The 18,897-nt window shown below is 47.8% G+C and overlaps 1 protein-coding gene across 3 annotated transcripts in view; it reads left to right on the top strand.

Annotated features, from left to right (window-relative positions):
- UBE2G2 (ubiquitin conjugating enzyme E2 G2) overlaps positions 1–15,296 on the top strand; it is a 32,735-nt gene extending 17,439 nt beyond the window's left edge. For 2 of the 3 annotated variants that reach the window (XM_054713617.1, XM_008145656.3), the window contains exons 2-6: positions 1,227–1,262; positions 1,355–1,400; positions 10,095–10,213; positions 11,220–11,360; positions 13,560–15,296. In XM_054713617.1, the coding sequence (XP_054569592.1) occupies positions 1,360–1,400; positions 10,095–10,213; positions 11,220–11,360; positions 13,560–13,672 (414 nt within the window). In that variant the 5' untranslated portion in view covers positions 1,227–1,262; positions 1,355–1,359 and the 3' untranslated portion in view covers positions 13,673–15,296. Of the gene's footprint in view, positions 1–1,226; positions 1,263–1,354; positions 1,401–3,047; positions 3,114–10,094; positions 10,214–11,219; positions 11,361–13,559 lie in introns of those variants that run through there. The other variant, XM_054713616.1, reaches the window with a different exon arrangement.
- Positions 15,297–18,897: the final 3,601 nt, after the last annotated feature.

Genomic DNA, 18,897 nt, shown 5'->3' with positions numbered 1-18,897 from the left:
CAGCAGTATTGGCAAACTTACTTTTTCTAGTAATTTTTCCTTAGGTTCCTTTGGACTTTATATTGGCACAGCATCTGTGACTAATGACACATTATTTTTTCTTTTCCAGTCCTTAGGCCTGTTTATTTAGCAGGGATTTGTTAATTTTATGTCTCTTTAAAAACCAATGTTTGGCCAGGCAGGCGTGGCTCAGTGGTTGAGCGTCAACCAATGAACCAGAAGGTCACAGTTCAATTCCTAGTCAGGGCACATTCCCGGGTTGTGGGCTCTAGCCCTGGTGTGGGGTGTGTAGGAGGCAGCCGATCAATGATTTTCTCTCATCATTGATATTTCTCTCTCTCTCACTCTCCTTCCTCTCTGTAATCAATAAAAATATATTTTTAAAAAAACCAAACGTTTGGTTTTATAGATCTTCTGTTTGCATGTTTCTTACTGTTTTAGTGATTTCCTCAGCCCAAATGGAGCATGCATTTTGGCCTACTTCCTTACTCCTGTTTGCCACCCTTATTGCCCATGATTTTTCATCTTCTTCTCCTCATATTTCTGGATTTGTTCCCTGGGAGTCTCTCATAAAAACTAGGAGGCTAGGAGTTAAAATGACATTTCTTAGTGGCAGCTTCTAAGTCGCAGAGCTGGGCCTCACCGTTTTCAACAACTACATAATAATCCTAAGTTGCTGAGCAGTGCTGCTGTTGACTTATTTCTTGGTGTTTCTGCTGTCAGTGCTGAAGTCTGATGCTCTGTGGAATATTACACCTGTGGGGCTCATAGATTGTGCAGTGATGTTAGAGGCTGGCAGCTCGTCTGTGCAGTGCTTGATGTGCTTGATTCTGAGTCAAGCTTTTGAAGCCTCAGTTCTCCTCACACCTCTAGTTTGTCTTAGAGTGACAGGAGGTGGAGGTACTTTTTAGTTGGAAAATAATATCCTGTGTTTCCAACTGGAGTATTTTGGAAAGACAGTTAACTCCTTTTGTTTATTTCTTCATCTGTAGAATGAAAGGGTTTCTAACTCTAAAATTCTGCTTTTTTTCTGGAATAAAGGATTATTCACTATAGTCTTTATCAGAAATGTAACTGGAGCAGTCATTCACTTTGTACAAAGAATTTTGATCTGCTAATATTATACTATATAATTTATAGTTTGTATAGTTTTACAGTTGTTTTGTTAAAATGCCAACAATAATATTCGTTCTGTTTCATAATGGTTTTACTTTTTAATTTTATAGAATTAACACTGAATCCTCCGGAAGGAATTGTGGCAGGTGAGGCACTAAAGTTAACCTTTTTCTAATTTACTTTTAATAGCCAAAGCTGCCTTCAAAGTGACAATGTGGCTATTTTTCTTTTTCTGCAGGTCCCATGAATGAAGAGAATTTTTTTGAATGGGAGGCATTGATCATGTAAGTTAATCCTATGTGTTGTTAGTCTTTAAGACTTTACTGGAAATTAGACCTGCACATCATGTTTGGCAGTGCAACTGTGCTAAGAAGTGGTGATCAGAAAAAAGGCTAAGTGTGTCTGAAATTTAGCTCTTCTCTAGTCTGATAATCTGAAGGTGGAAAACAGCACAAACATTTATCCATAAGAAATGAAAGTGTTTCCTTAGCACCACCAGTAAAAGGTTTAGTAAGCATTATATATTTGTAGAGTTTTAAAATAAACGTTGAATGGTCTGTGTTGTGCTGAATTAGCTTCAAACAGCAAGTACTTCTGAGAGCCAAGGCTCTGAGGTTGAAAAGGCTCCTTCGTGTGGGGGTGGCCACCCCGCCTGCGCACCAGGACTGGCTTCCCCTTGGCCTCTCCTTCTGAGTGCCTTGTCTGGCCTTCCATCGTCCCTGACTGGGAGACATGCTCAGTTCTTCTGAGATGACCTGTGCGGTTCCGGTTCCTACCCAGTCTAGAAAGACTGTAACTGGGTTTCATGTACAGTGATATTGCTTAAAGAGCAACAAATAGACCTCTGCTTCTAGGGTCTTCTATGGCTCTATGATCCAGGCTCTTTGTTTGCCTTCTTTATACCTTAGATGTACAATTTTTGGGCTATTCTTAGACTTAGTGTATTTCAAGAAAATGTGGCCCGATAACATTTAGGTAGTTGAGATTTATAATCAGTCCTCGGTTTTCTCATGAGATGAGGTCTTCACCTAGCTAGGAAGTTTTCCCGTTGGATGCAGTGCCCTAATGGGAAGGGACTGGGAGAAGCTTGAAGCTGCTGCAGCAAATGTGAACTCTGATTTCAGGATGTAATTTTAAATGTAATCAGACTTTCTGAATTTTCCTGGTGCTTGTATGACATTAGTTCCTAATTTTTACGTGTTAGGTTGAGAAACAAGTTGCTGCTGTTATCTGTGAGGTTAGATTAATATGTGAAAATTGATGTGAAGATAAGTTTTTTGATAAGCAAAAATGAGTAAACACTATCCAGAGACAGTATAGCGTGCTAATGTTTCCTGATCATTTGTAATATCTTCATTGCTTGGGTCCATGATACCCATAGTTTTCCTGTGTTCCAGTGTTTCTGGCATAAGCGTGTCTTTGCAGTGTGTATTTGTAACTGCATTGTGTCTTTCATCCCACAGCATGGGCTCCAGGTCAGCGATGACCTACATCCAATGGAATACTGTACTCATGTTAGCGTAGCTGTTTGTATTTTAAAGAAACAAGATATCACACTGTAGGAACTTGTTCTTTAACCTGCTTTTCTCATCTACTGTATCACATTCATTCCTTTGTGTTAACACGGACACATACACATACACCAGGCAGCAGGCCTGGTTGTAGGGACAGAATTTTGGAAGTCCCTCTCAGTGCAGAGGTCTGTGGGCACCTGATAGGCCTTTTGTGTCTGGGAGGTAGTGACTATGCGCAGCCCAGGAGACTATTTAGATGCCCTTAAAGGGACACATGAGCCTCTCACTATGGCTTTTTAATAGTGTTTATTGTTTAAAATCTGTTAGGGTAACTATTACTAATTTTAGATAAACAGTATAAAATTAAATCAATATTATGAAAACCTGTCTTAAAAAGTAATTAGAACTATTTTTTAGGTAGAGCACTTCTGTGTTTGAATAAGGCTTTTGCTTTAATGTGGAATTCCCCTGCTTCAGGATCTTGTGAGTATGTGGGTTTTGGTCCTGTTCCAGATCCTTTCACAAACAAGAGGCCGTTCACCAGTGTGCTTAAAACATCTATTAAGGAATTAACTGTCCTCCCATTGATTCAGCTCACCCTCCTGTCTTGGCAGACAGCTGGCTGAGTTTCTCTCCTCAGTGATAGGTTTTCTTTTCTTTCTTTTTATTCTTTGACTGTTTCTAGAGTTTCTCCCATACCCTAGTGTTTGTAAAAGTCATGCTTGTCTCATTTTCCAGAGTTTGCAGCTTACCTTCAGAGCCTCCATCTCAGATGTGCCGGGAAGAAAACATCTTTTCACATGTCCCAGACACACAACACTGAGAGCCTGTTATTAGGGTACTTCTTCACAGACACAGACATAGTAGGAGTGACCCTGAACCTCCATCCTGAAAGAACAAGTCTGGGGGACTGGGGTGGGAGCACAACAAATTAATGAACAAGGAATAATTAAATAAGATCACTGCTGCCTGTTGTCCGGTCAGTAGGGGAAAATAACTCCGGTGACTTTCTGCAGAGCTTATGTTAGAGTTGGAACCTATACTCAGTAAGAAGGGCAGGGGCTTCCTAACAGACGGAGGGAGGTTTGCCAGCAGGGTACATGGCTGCCATGGCTTTATGGTCTTGGGCCAGTCACTCTGCCTCTCTTACCTTCACTTACCTGGATCAAAACAAAGAGGTTCAGCACCCTTTTCTTTCTTTCTTTAATGTTTTTTATTAATTTTTTATTTTTTTTTTGAGAGAGAGAAGGGAGATCTATTGGTTGCCTCCCATATGCACCCCAACCCGCAACCTAGATATGTGCCCTGACCAGGGATCAAACCCACAACCTTTTTGGTATATGGGACGACGCTCCAACCAGCTGAGCCACTTGGCCAGGGCTTCAGCATCCATGAACTAGTGGCTTCATGTTCCAGGGTCTGGCTGCAGGACCTCTTTGCCCCTGGCTGTGGGTGTGGGGAGCTGTCTGAGGTCCTTAACTGTGGAGGTTGGACATAGTCTTTCTTTGGAGCCCTGTAGTATGGGGTACAGGACATGTGTTATATCCTCAATGGCTGGAAAAAGCATGAAGTTCCTAGGAATTTTGCCACGTTGTTTCTGTCCTTCCCCAGCATTCTTGAAGCAGTTGGCAGTGGTGACCTCCCTGCCTGGTCCATGGCCTAGCTGCTGTCCCCTCTCCAGACCAGGGGGATCTGTCGGTTGTGATAAAATGACAAGGACTTCCTCTTCCTGAATGGTTGGGGATCCTTTGCTGACTACCCCCATGCTACTGTGGCACATTTGGGTCCAAGCTGGGTTACGACCATGGATGCAAGGATTCCCAGGCTGTTGCTTCTCCTAGGACTGGGCTTGACTTACATTAGGTGTGAACATCATGGTCACAGTAGCCACCCTTACATTAGGCTATCATAGAGCTTCTCTCATGGGTGTTGTGCTACTAAAACAGACCTGAGACATTAAGATAGATGCTTATAATTTGTATTGTATGTTCTCTGACTGAACAGTCCCAACCCCAAGAATTTCTTCAATAGAAGTGCTATCAAGATCTCAGTATGAGCGCTGGCTGGCATGGCTCAATGGTTAGAGTGTTGGCCTAAACACCAGAAGGACGCAATTTCAATTCCCAGTCAAGGGCATGTATCTGGGTTGCAGTAATATGGACACGTCGTTGTTCAATATAATTTACAGATCATCCATACAGTGGAATGCCATGTGGCTCGGGAGAGGCTCAGGCAGAATCCACATACTGGCCTAGAGATGTGTCCACAGTGGCTATGGAGAGGAAGAAGCAAATTATGTAACAGCAGGTCTAGACCAGTGTTGTCAACTGGGGTTGGTTCCGCCCCCCCTCCCCCCCCAACTCCCATGGGACATTTGGCAATGTCTGGAGACATTTTTGGTTGTCACAACTGAGGGGTAAGGGGAGCTCCACTACTGGCATCTAGTGGGACCCTGCTGAACACCCCACAGTGCCCAGGATGGCCTCGCACACAGCAGGGGCTGTCTGGCCCAAGATGCAGCAGTGCTGAGGTCGAGAAATCCTGGTGTGGCTGAGCTGTTGCCCCCCCAGTGGAAAATTTTTTGCAGCTTTGTTGAGATGTAAGTTATATACCATAGTGGTCTTGTATGGGCAGCTCCACTACTGGCATCTAGTGGGACCCTGCTAAACCCCCCACAGTGCCCAGGATGTGCACTGTGTATAAGTCAGAGTTTTTTAGTCATCATCACAGTCCAGCTTTAGAACATTTCCCATTTGCAGTCAGTTCCCATCCCCATCTCAGCTGCAGGCAGCTCTGCTCTACTCTCTGCCTTAATAGATTTGCCTTTTCTGGACTTTTACTGCAAATGGAATCATAAAATACCTTGTCTTTTGTGTCTGGCTTCTGGTACTCAGTGTACTGCGTAGATTGCATTCCTCTGTGTCACAGAGTGTCAGTGGTTCCTCCCTTTTTGTTGCTGAGTCGTGTTCCGCTGTGTGATGGTCCCCATCTGAGGTGTCCGCTCATCAGCTGATGGACACTTCGGTGTCGCCCCGTTTGGGCTATAGTGCTGCTGTGAACGGTGTGTGTGGACATGCTTTTCTGTTTCTTTTGGTTGGATACGCAGGAGTGGAGTTGCTGGAGGACAGAGTAAATCTGTGTTTAACAGTTTAAGAAACAGTCAAACTGTTTTCCACAGTAGCTCACTCATCATTTTATATTCCTACCAGCCGCAGGTGAGGGTTTTCATTTCTCCACTCTCCCCGCACGCACACTTGGTGTTGTCTGGTGTGAAGTGGGATCTTATTGTGGAATTTATCTGCTTTTCTTGAGGACTAAATGTGTGGACTGGGTTGTACTGCCAGTGCCCCTCATGGGGACCCGCCTGGAAGTGGAAGGTGTTATGAAGCAGTGTGCCTTTCTTTTTTATGCTTCAGGCGGTTATGTCTTTGGGGCATAACCGTCCTTAGTAATCCAGTTCAAGTTTAAGTACTAATGAATGGGTTTACAATCTTTATTATTTAAACCCTTGTCACACGTATGAGACATTTTGTTCGTGCGCTGTGACAAACCTGAAAAAGGGAACAGCAAAAACAGCTTCTTCACCACCTGCCCCAGCTGGAGAGCCATGTGGGCTGTGATGCTAGGACATGCCCAAGGGCAGGTGGCTCACACCAGGCACGCCTAGCTGCACAGGTGATCGGTTGTTATGGATGGTGCAGAATTGGGGTGCCAGGACTCCAGGAGGAAGCAGCAGGCAGCTGTCCCTCAGGCAGAGCAGACACTATGAACAGTGGTCAGGGTTAGACCTCCATGTTGCTCTCAGTATTTGCTCCTCAGCATCTGACTCACCTGAGCTAGTTGTCAGAGTGGAGCGATTTGGAACAATTTCCTTTATAGAGTGCAGCGTGGGTATTTTGCTTTAATACTCGTCTCAACAAATAAATAAGTACCTATCTCAGAGCTCTGAAATAATTTAGGCCATTATTTTAATTAATAAGATAAAAAATAATTTTCAGGCTTTGAAGAATGTATAGTTGCCTCAGATAAATAAAATGTTTTGCTTCCTTGTACATTTTTTCCCCTGAAGATTTTCAGATGAGGCATTTAGTGAAGAAGGGAGGCTATCACTTCTTTATTGCCTGGAGTATGGCACTAAAACTTGTCCAAAAATAATACTAATTATGTCTCTCTGTCTTGCTTCAGGAATTTACTCGCTAGTGTTTTCCATCAGTCAGCTGGCATGCCACTGCCCACATGGGCCCAGCTGTAGGCTTGTCCCCGGCACCAGGACCTCTGGAAGAGAAAGGAACCCTGGTTTTAAACCAGTAGCGAACCAGAGCATTTGAAAATCACTTTGATATTTAAGATGTGGGAACACTTTAGGAAATGTTTGATCGTGTTTCTGAGGCTGCAGACGATCCAGTGGATTTTTTATTTTAAAGAAAGCTCTATTATGAGAAACAAAGAACTGTTATCAGAGTATTGAGCAAGTACCATTTGGCTCATTCCAAAAACATTACCCAGACATTTTTTTCCTCTACTAAAGAGGTGCCAGAAAGATTGAAGCACTGGCACACATTCCTGACATAGTAACACTGTTGCTTTTAAAGATAATATCTCTGTTTGCCCAGCCTCTGAGTTAGCAGTTTGAACTGTTCTACTGTTAACTCCGGGACTGAACTGATTTAAGACCTTGACCAAGTCATTTCATCCTTGGCTATCCCAGCTTTGCTTAAGCGAAAGCAGCACTTCCTGACAGCTTTTATCAGAAGGACATAAGGAGTAAGGACAGAGGGGCACTTCTATCTGCTGTGAGGTCTTCTGGAAAAGAGGCGTGGGCCGATTGGAAATCTCGCGTGTGCGGTCTGTGCTGACCCTGTGTGCAGAAAGCAAGGCTTCCAGGGAGAGCACAGCTCCTGGTGGTGGTGGCCTGCAGCCCCGTCCCAGGCTGGACGCCTTCCCCTGCAGCTTTGCTGGGCCACCTCTCTTCCAGGAGCCCACCCCATTCCTGCCTCTCCTTGTGGCTTTCCTGTCCTGGTTTCAGGCCAAGGCTCTGGGCGCTGTTATGCAGTGACACCCTCCAAAACAAAGTACCTATTCACTGTGGCTTCCCCTAAAGTAGCAAGGACACAGTTTTCAGAATCAAGATTAGCCTCTTAAATTGAAAACCAGTATTATATGAAATGCTGAAGGATGTTCTTTAAGAAGAGGAAGAAGAAGAAAAAGGTAAAGACAAAAATTATGAACAACAAAGTAACAACAAATACATATCTTTCAACAAGTGAATCTAAAAAGTGAATAAAAAGTCTGATGAACAGAATAAACTGGTGAATATAATAGGATCAGGGGCATAGAAAGGGAGTGGACTGACAATTCTCGAGAGGTAAAGGGGAGTGGGGGGTGTGGGAAGAGACTGGACAAAAATCGTACGCCTATGGATGAGGACGGAGGGGAGGGGTAAGGGCAGAGGGTGGGGTGGGAACCAGGTGGAGGGGATCTATGGGGGGGAAAAAAGAGGAACTACTGTAATCTGAACAATAAAGATTTATTAGTAAAAATACATATATAAATAAAAAGAAAATATTTAGCTCCACTGAACACTTCTTGCATTGTTCCTGTTTTGAGCATTTTACCGCAGCCCAGCCTCCAGGCTGGTGACTTGGTCCTGGCCTCCACTATGGTGGTGTCATTGAAAGCCCTTAGTGTTGGCACCAAATGAAAATAAAGCTCTTTTCTTCAGCCTCCCTCCCTCCCTCCCTCCCTCCCTCCCTCCCTCCCTTCCTTCCTTCCTTCCTTCCTTCCTTCCTTCCTTCCTCCCTTCCTTCCTTCCTTCCTTCCTTCCTTCCTTCCTTCCTTCCAATATGTTTTAAAATTGATCTTAGAGAAAGGAAAGGAGAGGGGGGGAGAAAGAGAAACATCTATGTGAGAGAGAAACATTGATCCCTCCCGCTCACACCGTGATCTGGGACTGAATCCTCAACCCATACATGTGCCCCAACCTGAAATTGAACTGGCAACTGGGACAGTGCTCACCCAACTGAGCCACACCAGCCAGGGCTAAAGTTCTGTTCTTTTTGAATTTTTTGTCTGTTTCCTTTAATTGTAGAGATCAGTGTTGTTTCTAATATTTGCAAATCTACATAAATTTTTAAAATTTCACTGAAAAAAAATAATTTTATCAAGATTTAAAATAAATTTATACTTTAAAAAGACAATTTTAAAATGTATGTAGATTGTTTTAGAATAAATATATTTTAATTTTTTTCCTGTGCTATATCTTGTATTTATTTATTTTGAGAGGCAGCTGGTCTCTTGTGTTGAACTGCTTCTGCAGTGGCCAAGGCTTTTGTCCTTGTGATGGCACTCACTCTGCTGTAGAATTAACATGCTAGGCTCATTGCTTAGAGAGAGACAGGTGTTGCTAAAGAGACCTCCTCTCGGTTCACAGGAATAGAGTGGAATTTCTTTTCTTACTGCGTTAATGGGTCATACCCAAAGTGGTTGCTGCTGTCGTAGTGTTTAGTTGTTTAGCAATTCTGTTTTCTATAAAAATTTACATAGGAAAAATGGTCTGAAATCTGTTAAAGCTACTCTAATGCAGATTTTATAAACGACATTTGTATGGGGTGGAGGAGTTCATCTCTTTTAAGTTTCAAGCTGGTGGCTCTCACTTCTCCTCTCCTGACGGCCATGATATTGTATATTGACCAAGAGAGTGTTCATTTATACGCGTAGAGTTTTAAAATGTGATAGCACTTCTGAAGTGGTTTAGTCTGTTTCTGCTCCTTTCCACCTGAGGAGTTGGTAAACCCAAGCAAACAGGCATGCACGTGCCTGGTGACATTGAGTGCTTAGGTGACCGTGTAAGTGCAGGGTGTGGCCCCGAGCTTAGGCCTGCAGGTCAGGGCTTGCTTGCAACACTGCTGCACGTGTGCATACCTGGCCTTCTATAGGGAACCTGGCAGGGACCACACGTATGCTCTTTACCTGTTTCTGGAAGGTTAGAAAAACTACTTCTGAGGCTCATTTAAAAATTAAAAATAGCCTTTGGAAAACAACTCTCAACCCCTCATTTATTTACTACAATAGAATCTTGCTCTAACATGTGCCATAATTTTTATCTTTCTCCTAAAATGTAATTGTATCACATATACAGGAAAGCACAGTCCTCAGGGTCTTTCAGTGCTGGCCTTAGTTGTTTTCTCTAATCCTCTGATGATAGAGGTTCTGCGGCCCCACTGTTACCTCTGTTGGTGTAAAAACTACCTGTAACTTCGTCTTTGTGCTTGTACCTAAGATTTAAACCAGGTTGGAACGCAACAATGAGACAGGATTTTCCATTCAGAAAAAGAACCAATTCATCATTAGTATTTAGATAATCCTTTCATGTGCAATTAAGCAAAAATGTCTTGAACTCATTTCTAAAGTGTAGTAGACATTGAAAAAATTACCTTCAAGTTCTGTGTATTTTATATCTTCCAGGGGCCCAGAAGACACTTGCTTTGAGTTTGGTGTTTTTCCTGCCATCCTGAGTTTCCCTCTTGATTACCCATTGAGTCCCCCAAAGATGAGATTCACGTGTGAGATGTTTCATCCCAACAGTGAGTACTCTTGGAAGTTGTTTTGGTGGTTCCAGGAGGGGCCCAGAGTGACTACATGAAAGGTAGTGTCAGTGAGTGAAATAGACCACTGAAAACATTTTTTATGTTCTGAACTTTAGCAAGTTAATCATGGTGTTATTGACAACATTGTGGTTTCAGTTTAGAAGGACAGTTTAATGTAGATAAAAGTATAAGTTACCAAGAGAAATCCGGTGCCTTTTTTAAAATATTGAAATAATTTCAGTTGTCTTTGTCCTAGCCATGTGAACATTTTTCAGGGATTTAATGGTAGAATTATTGTGAACAATCCTGATTATGTGAGACTAGTAGCCCTGCGCACCAATCCGTGTGCCAGTAGCTCTCTGCGGGGCCTGGCCGCTCCGTGCCCGCTGTCCAGAGGCTCTCCGCGGCGCAGAGGCCCATCCACGGCTGGGCACAGAACGCTTGCCTCGTCACCAGGGTGACGATGAAACAAGCATTCCGCCAGGCCGCTCACACTGCCAGCTCTCAGCGGCCGCCCCCTGGGACTGGGGGACTCTGGCAGGGCTGAGAGGACTGGGCTCCGCCATCTTGTGGCTATGGGCGCCGCCATCTTTGTGATGAAGTGATGGTTAATTTGCATATTATCCTTTTATTAGATAGGATATTTTGGTGAAATATTTGATTGCCAGATAACCTTTCATTTACTCCTTTTGGATATAATATTTTTTAAAAAAACAACCATATGATGGTGGAATTGTCCCATAATGACTAGGACTGGACAGACCAGCCTAGGGCCCCTTCAGGGGGTGAGCAGTGACCCGAGGGGCCCCTATAGGCCTACCAGGACCATGTGGATGGGAGCGTGTGGATGGGAACTTGACACTTGGGGACTCAGGTTGTGTTCCAGCTGTGCAGACAGCCTGCTCTCTGTCTGCACCTCCTGCTCCCTGCCTCTTTGGGGCCTGACCACATGCTGGGTCACTGGTCCGGTTATCGTTCACCTGGTGTGTTCTGGCCCCTGCAGTCTACCCTGATGGCAGAGTCTGCATTTCCATCCTCCATGCTCCGGGCGACGACCCCATGGGCTATGAGAGCAGTGCCGAGAGGTGGAGCCCCGTGCAGAGCGTGGAGAAGATCCTCCTGTCGGTGGTGAGCATGCTGGCAGGTGAGGAAAGCCTTGGCCACTGTGGCTCACTGCTAGTAGGGGAAGCCAGATAGCTCAGTGGCTGTGCCTTCTCCCTCATTTCATCCTCGTCTTCATAATTCAGCTTTATTGTTTTTGATGAGTTTATATATATGCTTTTCTGCTTTTTCATTTTATGTTATTTGTATGCACTGTTCCAAGCGTAATCCCTCCTGTGTTTCTGACCCGAGTGCCTGGGCAATGGGGTGCTGTCTTTGGGGACAGGAATCTAGAGGGAGCATAATTTGTGGAAGGGAACAGTTTGGGGTATGAGTGTCCACCCTCCAGTGCTTGTCCAGAAGCCATTCATCTGAGGGTGGGTCGTGGAAGTGAGGATATGGGATCATCTTTTGGTAACGGGTAGGACAAAGGGGATAATGGAGCAAAGGGCACATAGAAGGAGAGGGGTCCTCACAGTGGGGGAAGTGGTCTGGAAAATTAGGAGGAAATGGAGGCATGTCAGAAGGAGAAAGTTGACGGTGCTGTGGGAGGTCCCAGCTGGAGGCCAGCCTGAGCAGCCACTAGGTTTGGGCTGTTGGAGGTCCTCAGCTGACTGCTTGGGATTCAGTGAAGTCCAGGAACCTGAAGTCAGGAATTTCAGTGTATGTGTTTTTTTGTTTGTTAGTTGTTGTTTTAAAGAATAGTTTATTGATTTTTAGAGAAGAGATGAAAGGAGAAGAGAGAGAGAGAAATATCTATGTGAGAACGCAGCATCAATCAGCTGCCTCCTGCACGCTCCTTACCAGGGATCGAGCCCAGCCTGGGCATGTGCCCTGACCAAGTATCGAACCAGTGACCTCTTGGTGCATGGGACGATGCCCAACCAACTGTGCCACAGACGAGAGAGATGCAGTGACTTGACTATCTTCAGATGTCAGCTATAAGTTCTACTATTGTAAACATTTTTGCTCTAAATTATTTTCCTTTTTTGAAAGGTTTTAATGTATTCTTTAACACACTCCTCTTGGAATACCAGTCCCCTGCTCTGAGCTGCTTTTCCAGCACCGTCACTGCGCTTAGTCTGGCCAGGCTGTCTCCCGTTCAGTTGTGTGGTCTGTCCCAGTGCTGCTCTAGGAGACCATGGTCCTTGGGCCTCTGCAAGCCTTTGGGGCACTGGAATTTCCTCGGGCTGAGGCTGTGGGCAGGAATTGGGGGCTGGCTCTGTCCATGCTTGGCTGTTCGCTGCAGTCTGGCTCAAATAGGGGTCCCCTAAGTGCCACATTCTTTGAGAAGCCTGTGTACTCCCAGTCATCCTGCCTCCTGCTGTCCTATTCTCCCCTTTGTAGCACTTAGTTTGAAATGAGGCATTTGTGGGTCCATGAGAAGGTATCTCTCAGAGGGCCCAGGTCACTGGGTCCAGAATGAGGCCTCCCACACAGGAGCTGGTGAGGAAGGGTTTGTTGAATAATGGAAGAAGGGAGGGAAACAGTGCTATTGGTTGAAGAGTCACAGACACTGTGGCAGCTTAGGGAAGGAGGGCTAGAGTGGGAGGGAGCAGCCTGGGGCCATGCTGAGCTCAGAACTGTGCTCATTGTCCTGCTGGCCTCTAGGCAGCCTTCTCTGCTCTGATCTGGTCGCTTCTTGGGTTCTACATGGTGGTGACTGCCTATACCTCTGTCACTGCTGGTTCGCCTGTCCCCTTCCCACAGGCCCCGGCTGCCTCTCTGTGTGCCTGCTTATTCTAGCCTAGGGCCAGGTGTCCACATGGGCTGAAAGTACATGTGGGGCCACTTCTGCCTGGCCGTGTACTCTGATAGTTGCTAGGGGGAGCTGCACTGAAAAGGGCTCTGAGAGAAGTGTCTGCACAGAGCAAGCCCTGGAGGAATAAGCTGGCGGTTGGGTGGTCTGTGACTCGCTCTCTGGGCACTCCGCAGGTCACGTGCCAGTTGTCCTATGTGCTAAGTGAGGTAGATGACTTCTGTGGGCACATTTAAGATGCTCAGAAGGTAGGAGTCATGAGAGTGGATCCTGCCCCGAGATGTGTCTCTCCACTGACCTCACACCTCTTCTCAGGGGAGAGGCTGTTGTTTGTTTCTTAAAGAACAGGCCTCCTCCCCCAGCATTTCAGTCGTCAGCACTCTTATTTCTGGGACACATCTTGGGAGTGGAATGAAGATCTTGTCAATTCAGACCTTACTTTAGGAGCCCCTTTCATGTGGACACTTCTGCCTTCTCTTCCAGAGCCCAACGACGAAAGTGGAGCTAATGTGGATGCTTCCAAAATGTGGCGGGATGACCGAGAGCAGTTTTACAAGATCGCCAAGCAGATCGTGCAGAAGTCTCTGGGGCTCTAAGGCCTTGCCCGTGTGTGTGCACATACACCACCAGGCAGTCTCCAGTGTTTCTCCTCCAGGACACTGAGTGACAGTGACACTCTGTGCTGGAACCAAAAAAGGCAAGCTTGTAGAACTGCAGCTCTGGTCTTCTTTTCCACCCCTCCCACCCCAAACAGGCTTCTCTTCTGAAATTACAATTCACGTAGGATAATGACAGTTGGATGCAGCTTTAGAGTGTTCCCAGCAAGGTGGTTCAGGTAGGTTGTCAAAGCTGTCACCACTACCTCTCCCAGCTGAAGCGCCTGCAAACCCAACAGTTAGTGGCTTCCCTTCCCTCCTGAGTGCTGAGGGGGTATGTGCTGGCCTCCTCAGGACTGGAGCCAAGGCAAAGGGCAGGGCCGGGTGTCTGTGGTCCCTCTGGCTCCTGTGTGCCCCACGAGCAGTGCGCAGCTGTTTCAATGTGTTGTATTTTACAAGCAGGTGTTTTTCTTATAATCTAGTTACATCTTTTTCATTTATTGTGTATTACAAACTGTCACACTTAGTAATACTTTCAGGAAATAAATACTTTTGTAAATGTGGATGACTGAACAGTGGGCACATGGGGAGGCTCACTGCTACCACACAGACCGACGATCTTTCTTGATCACATTTATCAAAGATGACAGTCATTTCTCAGTTACTAATACAGGAAAATATGGGACTGAAAGTTTTAGTCACAGTTTCTTCTGAATCTATAGGCGATTACCTTTTCCAGTCTCAAAACCAGGGAGTTGTAGGTTTTTGCACATTGTGGTTGCAACAGGAACTTGGACTTATTGGGACAAAATTATTTTTTGCAACTTGGAAGGGATCTTTTGTTAGCGCAGAGCAGAGGCGTGCCTTATCTCCAAACTTGACCTGCGCTCACTTGTGGAAGTGTGGCACGCGGGGTCCCGGGCCCCAGTGGGCACAAATCACTTACTTGTGGATTACAGTCAGTCTTCTCCAGTATGGGCGGCTCAGCAGCATGATGCTGGGGTCCATTATGAGCAATAACAGATCTGTTGCTTGCAGAATCACACATTCAGCCTGTTTCAAACAGGTTACATTTAAATAGGTATTTCTATTTTTAAAATAATGGACGGCCTTCAAGACATAGAATAGATCTTACTTTACTTTGTCCCTTCCTCCCCTTTCATGATGTGTCTGGTGGGCAGTTGCGGTGTTGGTTTTACTGCCACCTCACACATACTTTCTTGGGTTGACAAATACTGGCTAAGGGGGCTCTGTATTGGGCTTCGTTGGAAACCAGATTCTCTCCTCAGAAGGGCATCTTTTAAGATTTGGAATTTAGTACAAGGACTTGTATTTGGAAGGGGAGGGAAAGAGGTGTTGCACCTAAACAGTATTTGTAGGCCCATTTGCAGGAGGCAGAGCCCTCTCTCTCCACAGAGAGGGAAAGTGTGTGGGGATGTGATCTGTGGACATGGCTGGAGAGGGGGCATTGCAGCCACATTAGCAGGTGGCCACGGGAGCTTCCAAGAAATCTGGAGAACGAAGAGAGATTGTCTCTTTGCAAAACAAAGTATTTTTATTAATTTGTATTTATTAAATGGAAAGAGAATCCCCTGGTTAAAAATAAAGTTATATATTTTCCCCATTCTGCAGTGTATTTTTATTTGTCGCATCTATACTAATAAAAGGGTAATATGATAATTAGACTGGACATCCTTCCGGACAAGGCCACGGTGGTGAGTGCTGAGGCAGAGGCAGTTAGGGGCGACCGGGTCGCCAGGGGAGAGCAGTTAGGGGCAACCAGGCCGGCAGGGGAGGGCAGTTAGGGGCGACTGGGCCAGCAGGGGAGGGCAGTTAGGGGTGACCTGGCCGGCAGGGGAGGGCAGTTAGGGGCATCAGGCAGGCAGGCAGAGTGGTTAGGGGCGATCAGGCAGGCAGGCAGACAGGTGAGTGGTTAGGAGCCAGCAGTCCTGGATTGCGAGAGGGATGTCCAACTGCCGGTTTAGGCCCAATCCCAGTCAGACATCCCCTGCAGGGTCCTGGATTGGAGAGGGTGCAGGCTGGACCCCCCCCCCCCCCCCTCGTGCATGAATTTTGTGCACCAGGCTTCTTGTTTTTATATAATGACTAGAGGCCCAGTGCATGATTTAATCATGCACGTGTAGGCTGTCTGTCCGCTGGTCAGGACCTGGTGTGGCCAGCAGCTCTGAAGTCCCTGGGCCCCTATGGCGAGGCGGGTGGGGGCGTGGTCCTCCTGGGGAGGTGGGGCGGGGGCGTGGTCCTCCTGCGGCTGGAGCCCAGGCCGGGGTCTTGCCTTCGCCTCCTGCCCAGGAAGGCTGGGGCCGCTGCCTCCTCTGCCTTTGTGGAAACCCGTGTCCTCTGCGGACACCGCCGCGCGCTCCTGCGGCCCAACTGCCGCCAGACTCCTCCCCCAGGAGCCGCGCCGCCCGCCCACGCGGCCTGCCCACCCGCGCCGCCTCATCAGTCTTCAGCCGGGGCCTCCAAACGTCCGGCTCACTGCCCCAGAGGCCCGTCTGTGCTGCAGCACAGCCATGGCGCAGACGCTGAGCTCCTGCCGCTGCTGGCAACGTGAGCTCAGCGTCCTGCCGGCCCAATCACCACCCCAGCCACCCTGAGTCCCGCCCCCTGTGTCTCCTGCTGGCCCAATCGTGGGCGTAGCGGAGTGATGGTAATTTACATATTACCTTTTTATTATGTAGGATATGGAGATCCATGACCAAGTTGCCCGCTGTGGAATATGCCAGAAGCCCCTCAGTAGAGCTGCCCTCCCTTGGGCAGTATGTATGGGCACCAAGACTCCATGTCAGGATTGTTCAGAGGTCACTTGATTCTGTACTTGTGTGAGCCTTGGAGGGGTTCATTCTCTTAGTCCCTTTGTTCCATTCTCCGTGTCTTTCCTTCTGGAGTTCTCGGGTTTCCTAGCTGGGTCTGTGGCAGCATCAGTCTGTGAACTTGTCTAGAGGAGAAGTCTGTTGACCAGCCTCTGACTGGACTGGCAGCAAAGAGCAGGCGTGTGAGTAGGAAGCAGCAGGAAGCTAAGAGCACATTCAGATTTTCATTGGGACGTGAAGTCACAGACCCTGTGGGACGTGCCTCTGAAGCTTCTTGCTTAGTGTAAATTAGTAAAGGGGCCCAGGTCCCAGCTTTGCTGACCTCAGTACTGTTTGGTGACTGTCAGGGTCGGCTTTTCTTTTTCGTCCCCAGGCTTCCCTAGAACCAGGCCTGACCCTCCTTTCCCGCCCTGAGCCCTGGACCACCTTCTGAGGCGCTCCAGGCTCAGGTCTCGGATCCTCCTCCCCCAACAGTGCTCACTCTGCCTTCTGTTGAGGGGCTTTCACTCCTTTAATGTCAGATCTCTGATGTGATTTCGAGTTGGGGTGCCCAAGACCAGCCCAGGTTTGGTGACTTGCTGGACTCACAGCCATGATACAGGACAGTGAAAGCATACAAGGCACGATCAGCACAGGGAAGACCTGTGGGAGGATTCTGGGACACCAGGTGAGTGATTAGAGCCCGTCCCAGTATTTGATGCAGGATGCACACAGCAAGGAGTATGACAGCACCTGTGAGATGTCTACCAGGGACCTTGTCAGAGATCAGGGTCCAGGGTTTTTATCGGGAGCTGATCACATGGCACCTCTGCCTGGCACTTCCTCAAATTTAGACTCCCAGAGGGAGGGCAGGTGTGGGCACAACCATCGTCAGCACAGATGGTTTAGGCCAGTGGTCGGCAAACTCATTAGTCAACAGAGCCAAATATCAATAGTACAACGATTGAAATTTCTTTTGAGAGCCAATTTTTTTTAAACTTCTTCTAACGCCACTTCTTCAAAATAGACTCGCCCAGGCCGTGGTGTTTTGTGGAAGAGCCACACTCAAGGGGCCAAAGAGCAGTTTGCTGGCCACGGGTGTAGGCCCTGTGAGGCACCCTAGTCTGCAGTCCACATTCTCAGGTGCCAGCCAAGGGCCAATCTTGGGCAGGCAGGAGAGGCCATGCTGGCTGAGTTCGTTGGTGCTCAGGCCAGGGACCTGGCCCCTTAGGCAAGTCCCAGGAGGTCTGATTGCAGGGGAGGCACCCTCGTGGACCCTATACCACACATCCCCTTCCATGTAGGGAATGGTGTTCCTAGGCTGAGCTGTGTGGCCAGAGGCCCAGTATTACAGCCCCCCAAATCTATTCAGGTCATGCTCCCCTCCGCCAGGACTGGGCTTTTACAGGGGACAAAATTGTTCACTCCCTCAGAGACCCGTCCCACCACCAAACCAGAACCTGGCCCAGCAGCACCTTTAAGATCCCCTGCCACCTGGGCCCTGTGGTCATTAGGCCTTGTGTCCTGGGTATGAACCACCTGGTGTCCACTGCATCCCCACTCGACTGAAACCCAGCTCTGGCAGATGCTGGCACCAGCCCAGTCACATGGAGGCTGCTCCTCCGTCCTCCACATCGAGAGGCGTGCCACCCTCCCTTCAAGGCCATCTGCCTTGGCCACCAACACCTGTCACCCCAAGCCCTAGGAACCTTGGTTTTATGTGTGGCTTGGTCATTTGCCGAGACTTCCTCTCCACCTGGCACCTGCCCTACGGGGTGTGCCACAGTGTCCCATAGGTGACCAGAGTCCCCAAGCTATTCAGGGGTGCACAGACACCCGCAAGTGTTCACAGGTGTTTTGCCCAGGAAAGCTGGGCATGGCTGCAGATGCGCCCGCCACGGTGTGGGGCTGGAGGCCATTCAGCTGTGCGGGGTTCCTGGACCTGCCTGGCCGGAGTGCAGCTCATTGTAGAGTGGCTCAGGTGTCTGGTCAAAGGGCCGTGCTCTGGAGCCAGAAGTCCCCTGATGGCCTCACGGGCAAGACCGAGGCTCTGGTCCCGGGGGTGAGGGACATGGGCTTCTGCCTCCAAGTGCTTGTCTATAAGCCGGCTAATCGGCAGGTCAGGGTTTGTTTTGCCCTCAGTCTGAGACAAAGCCCCTCCGCCCTCCACGGGAGGTGAGTCCATGGCTGCCCGAAGCCCCTGGCTGTGCAGCTGGGGCCCAGGTCCATCTCGACCCAGGGACCCATCTCACTGCTTCCAGCCCCTCCACCTCCTCAGCTCCTGCCGCTGGCTCTTGGCAACACTAACCCTGTCAGATATCAGCCATTGGCGCAGGGACGGGGTGGGCCTGGAGGAATCAAGACCAGAGCGCAGATCTCGCAGAGTGCAGGTGGTGGGTGCTCGGTGCTTGCCCC

The sequence above is a fragment of the Eptesicus fuscus genome, chromosome 3, assembly GCF_027574615.1.
Source record: "Eptesicus fuscus isolate TK198812 chromosome 3, DD_ASM_mEF_20220401, whole genome shotgun sequence".
Taxonomy (NCBI): Eukaryota; Metazoa; Chordata; class Mammalia; order Chiroptera; family Vespertilionidae; genus Eptesicus; species Eptesicus fuscus.
Note: the sequence above shows the minus strand (reverse complement) of the source record. Positions and strands in the feature narration are given on the sequence as shown.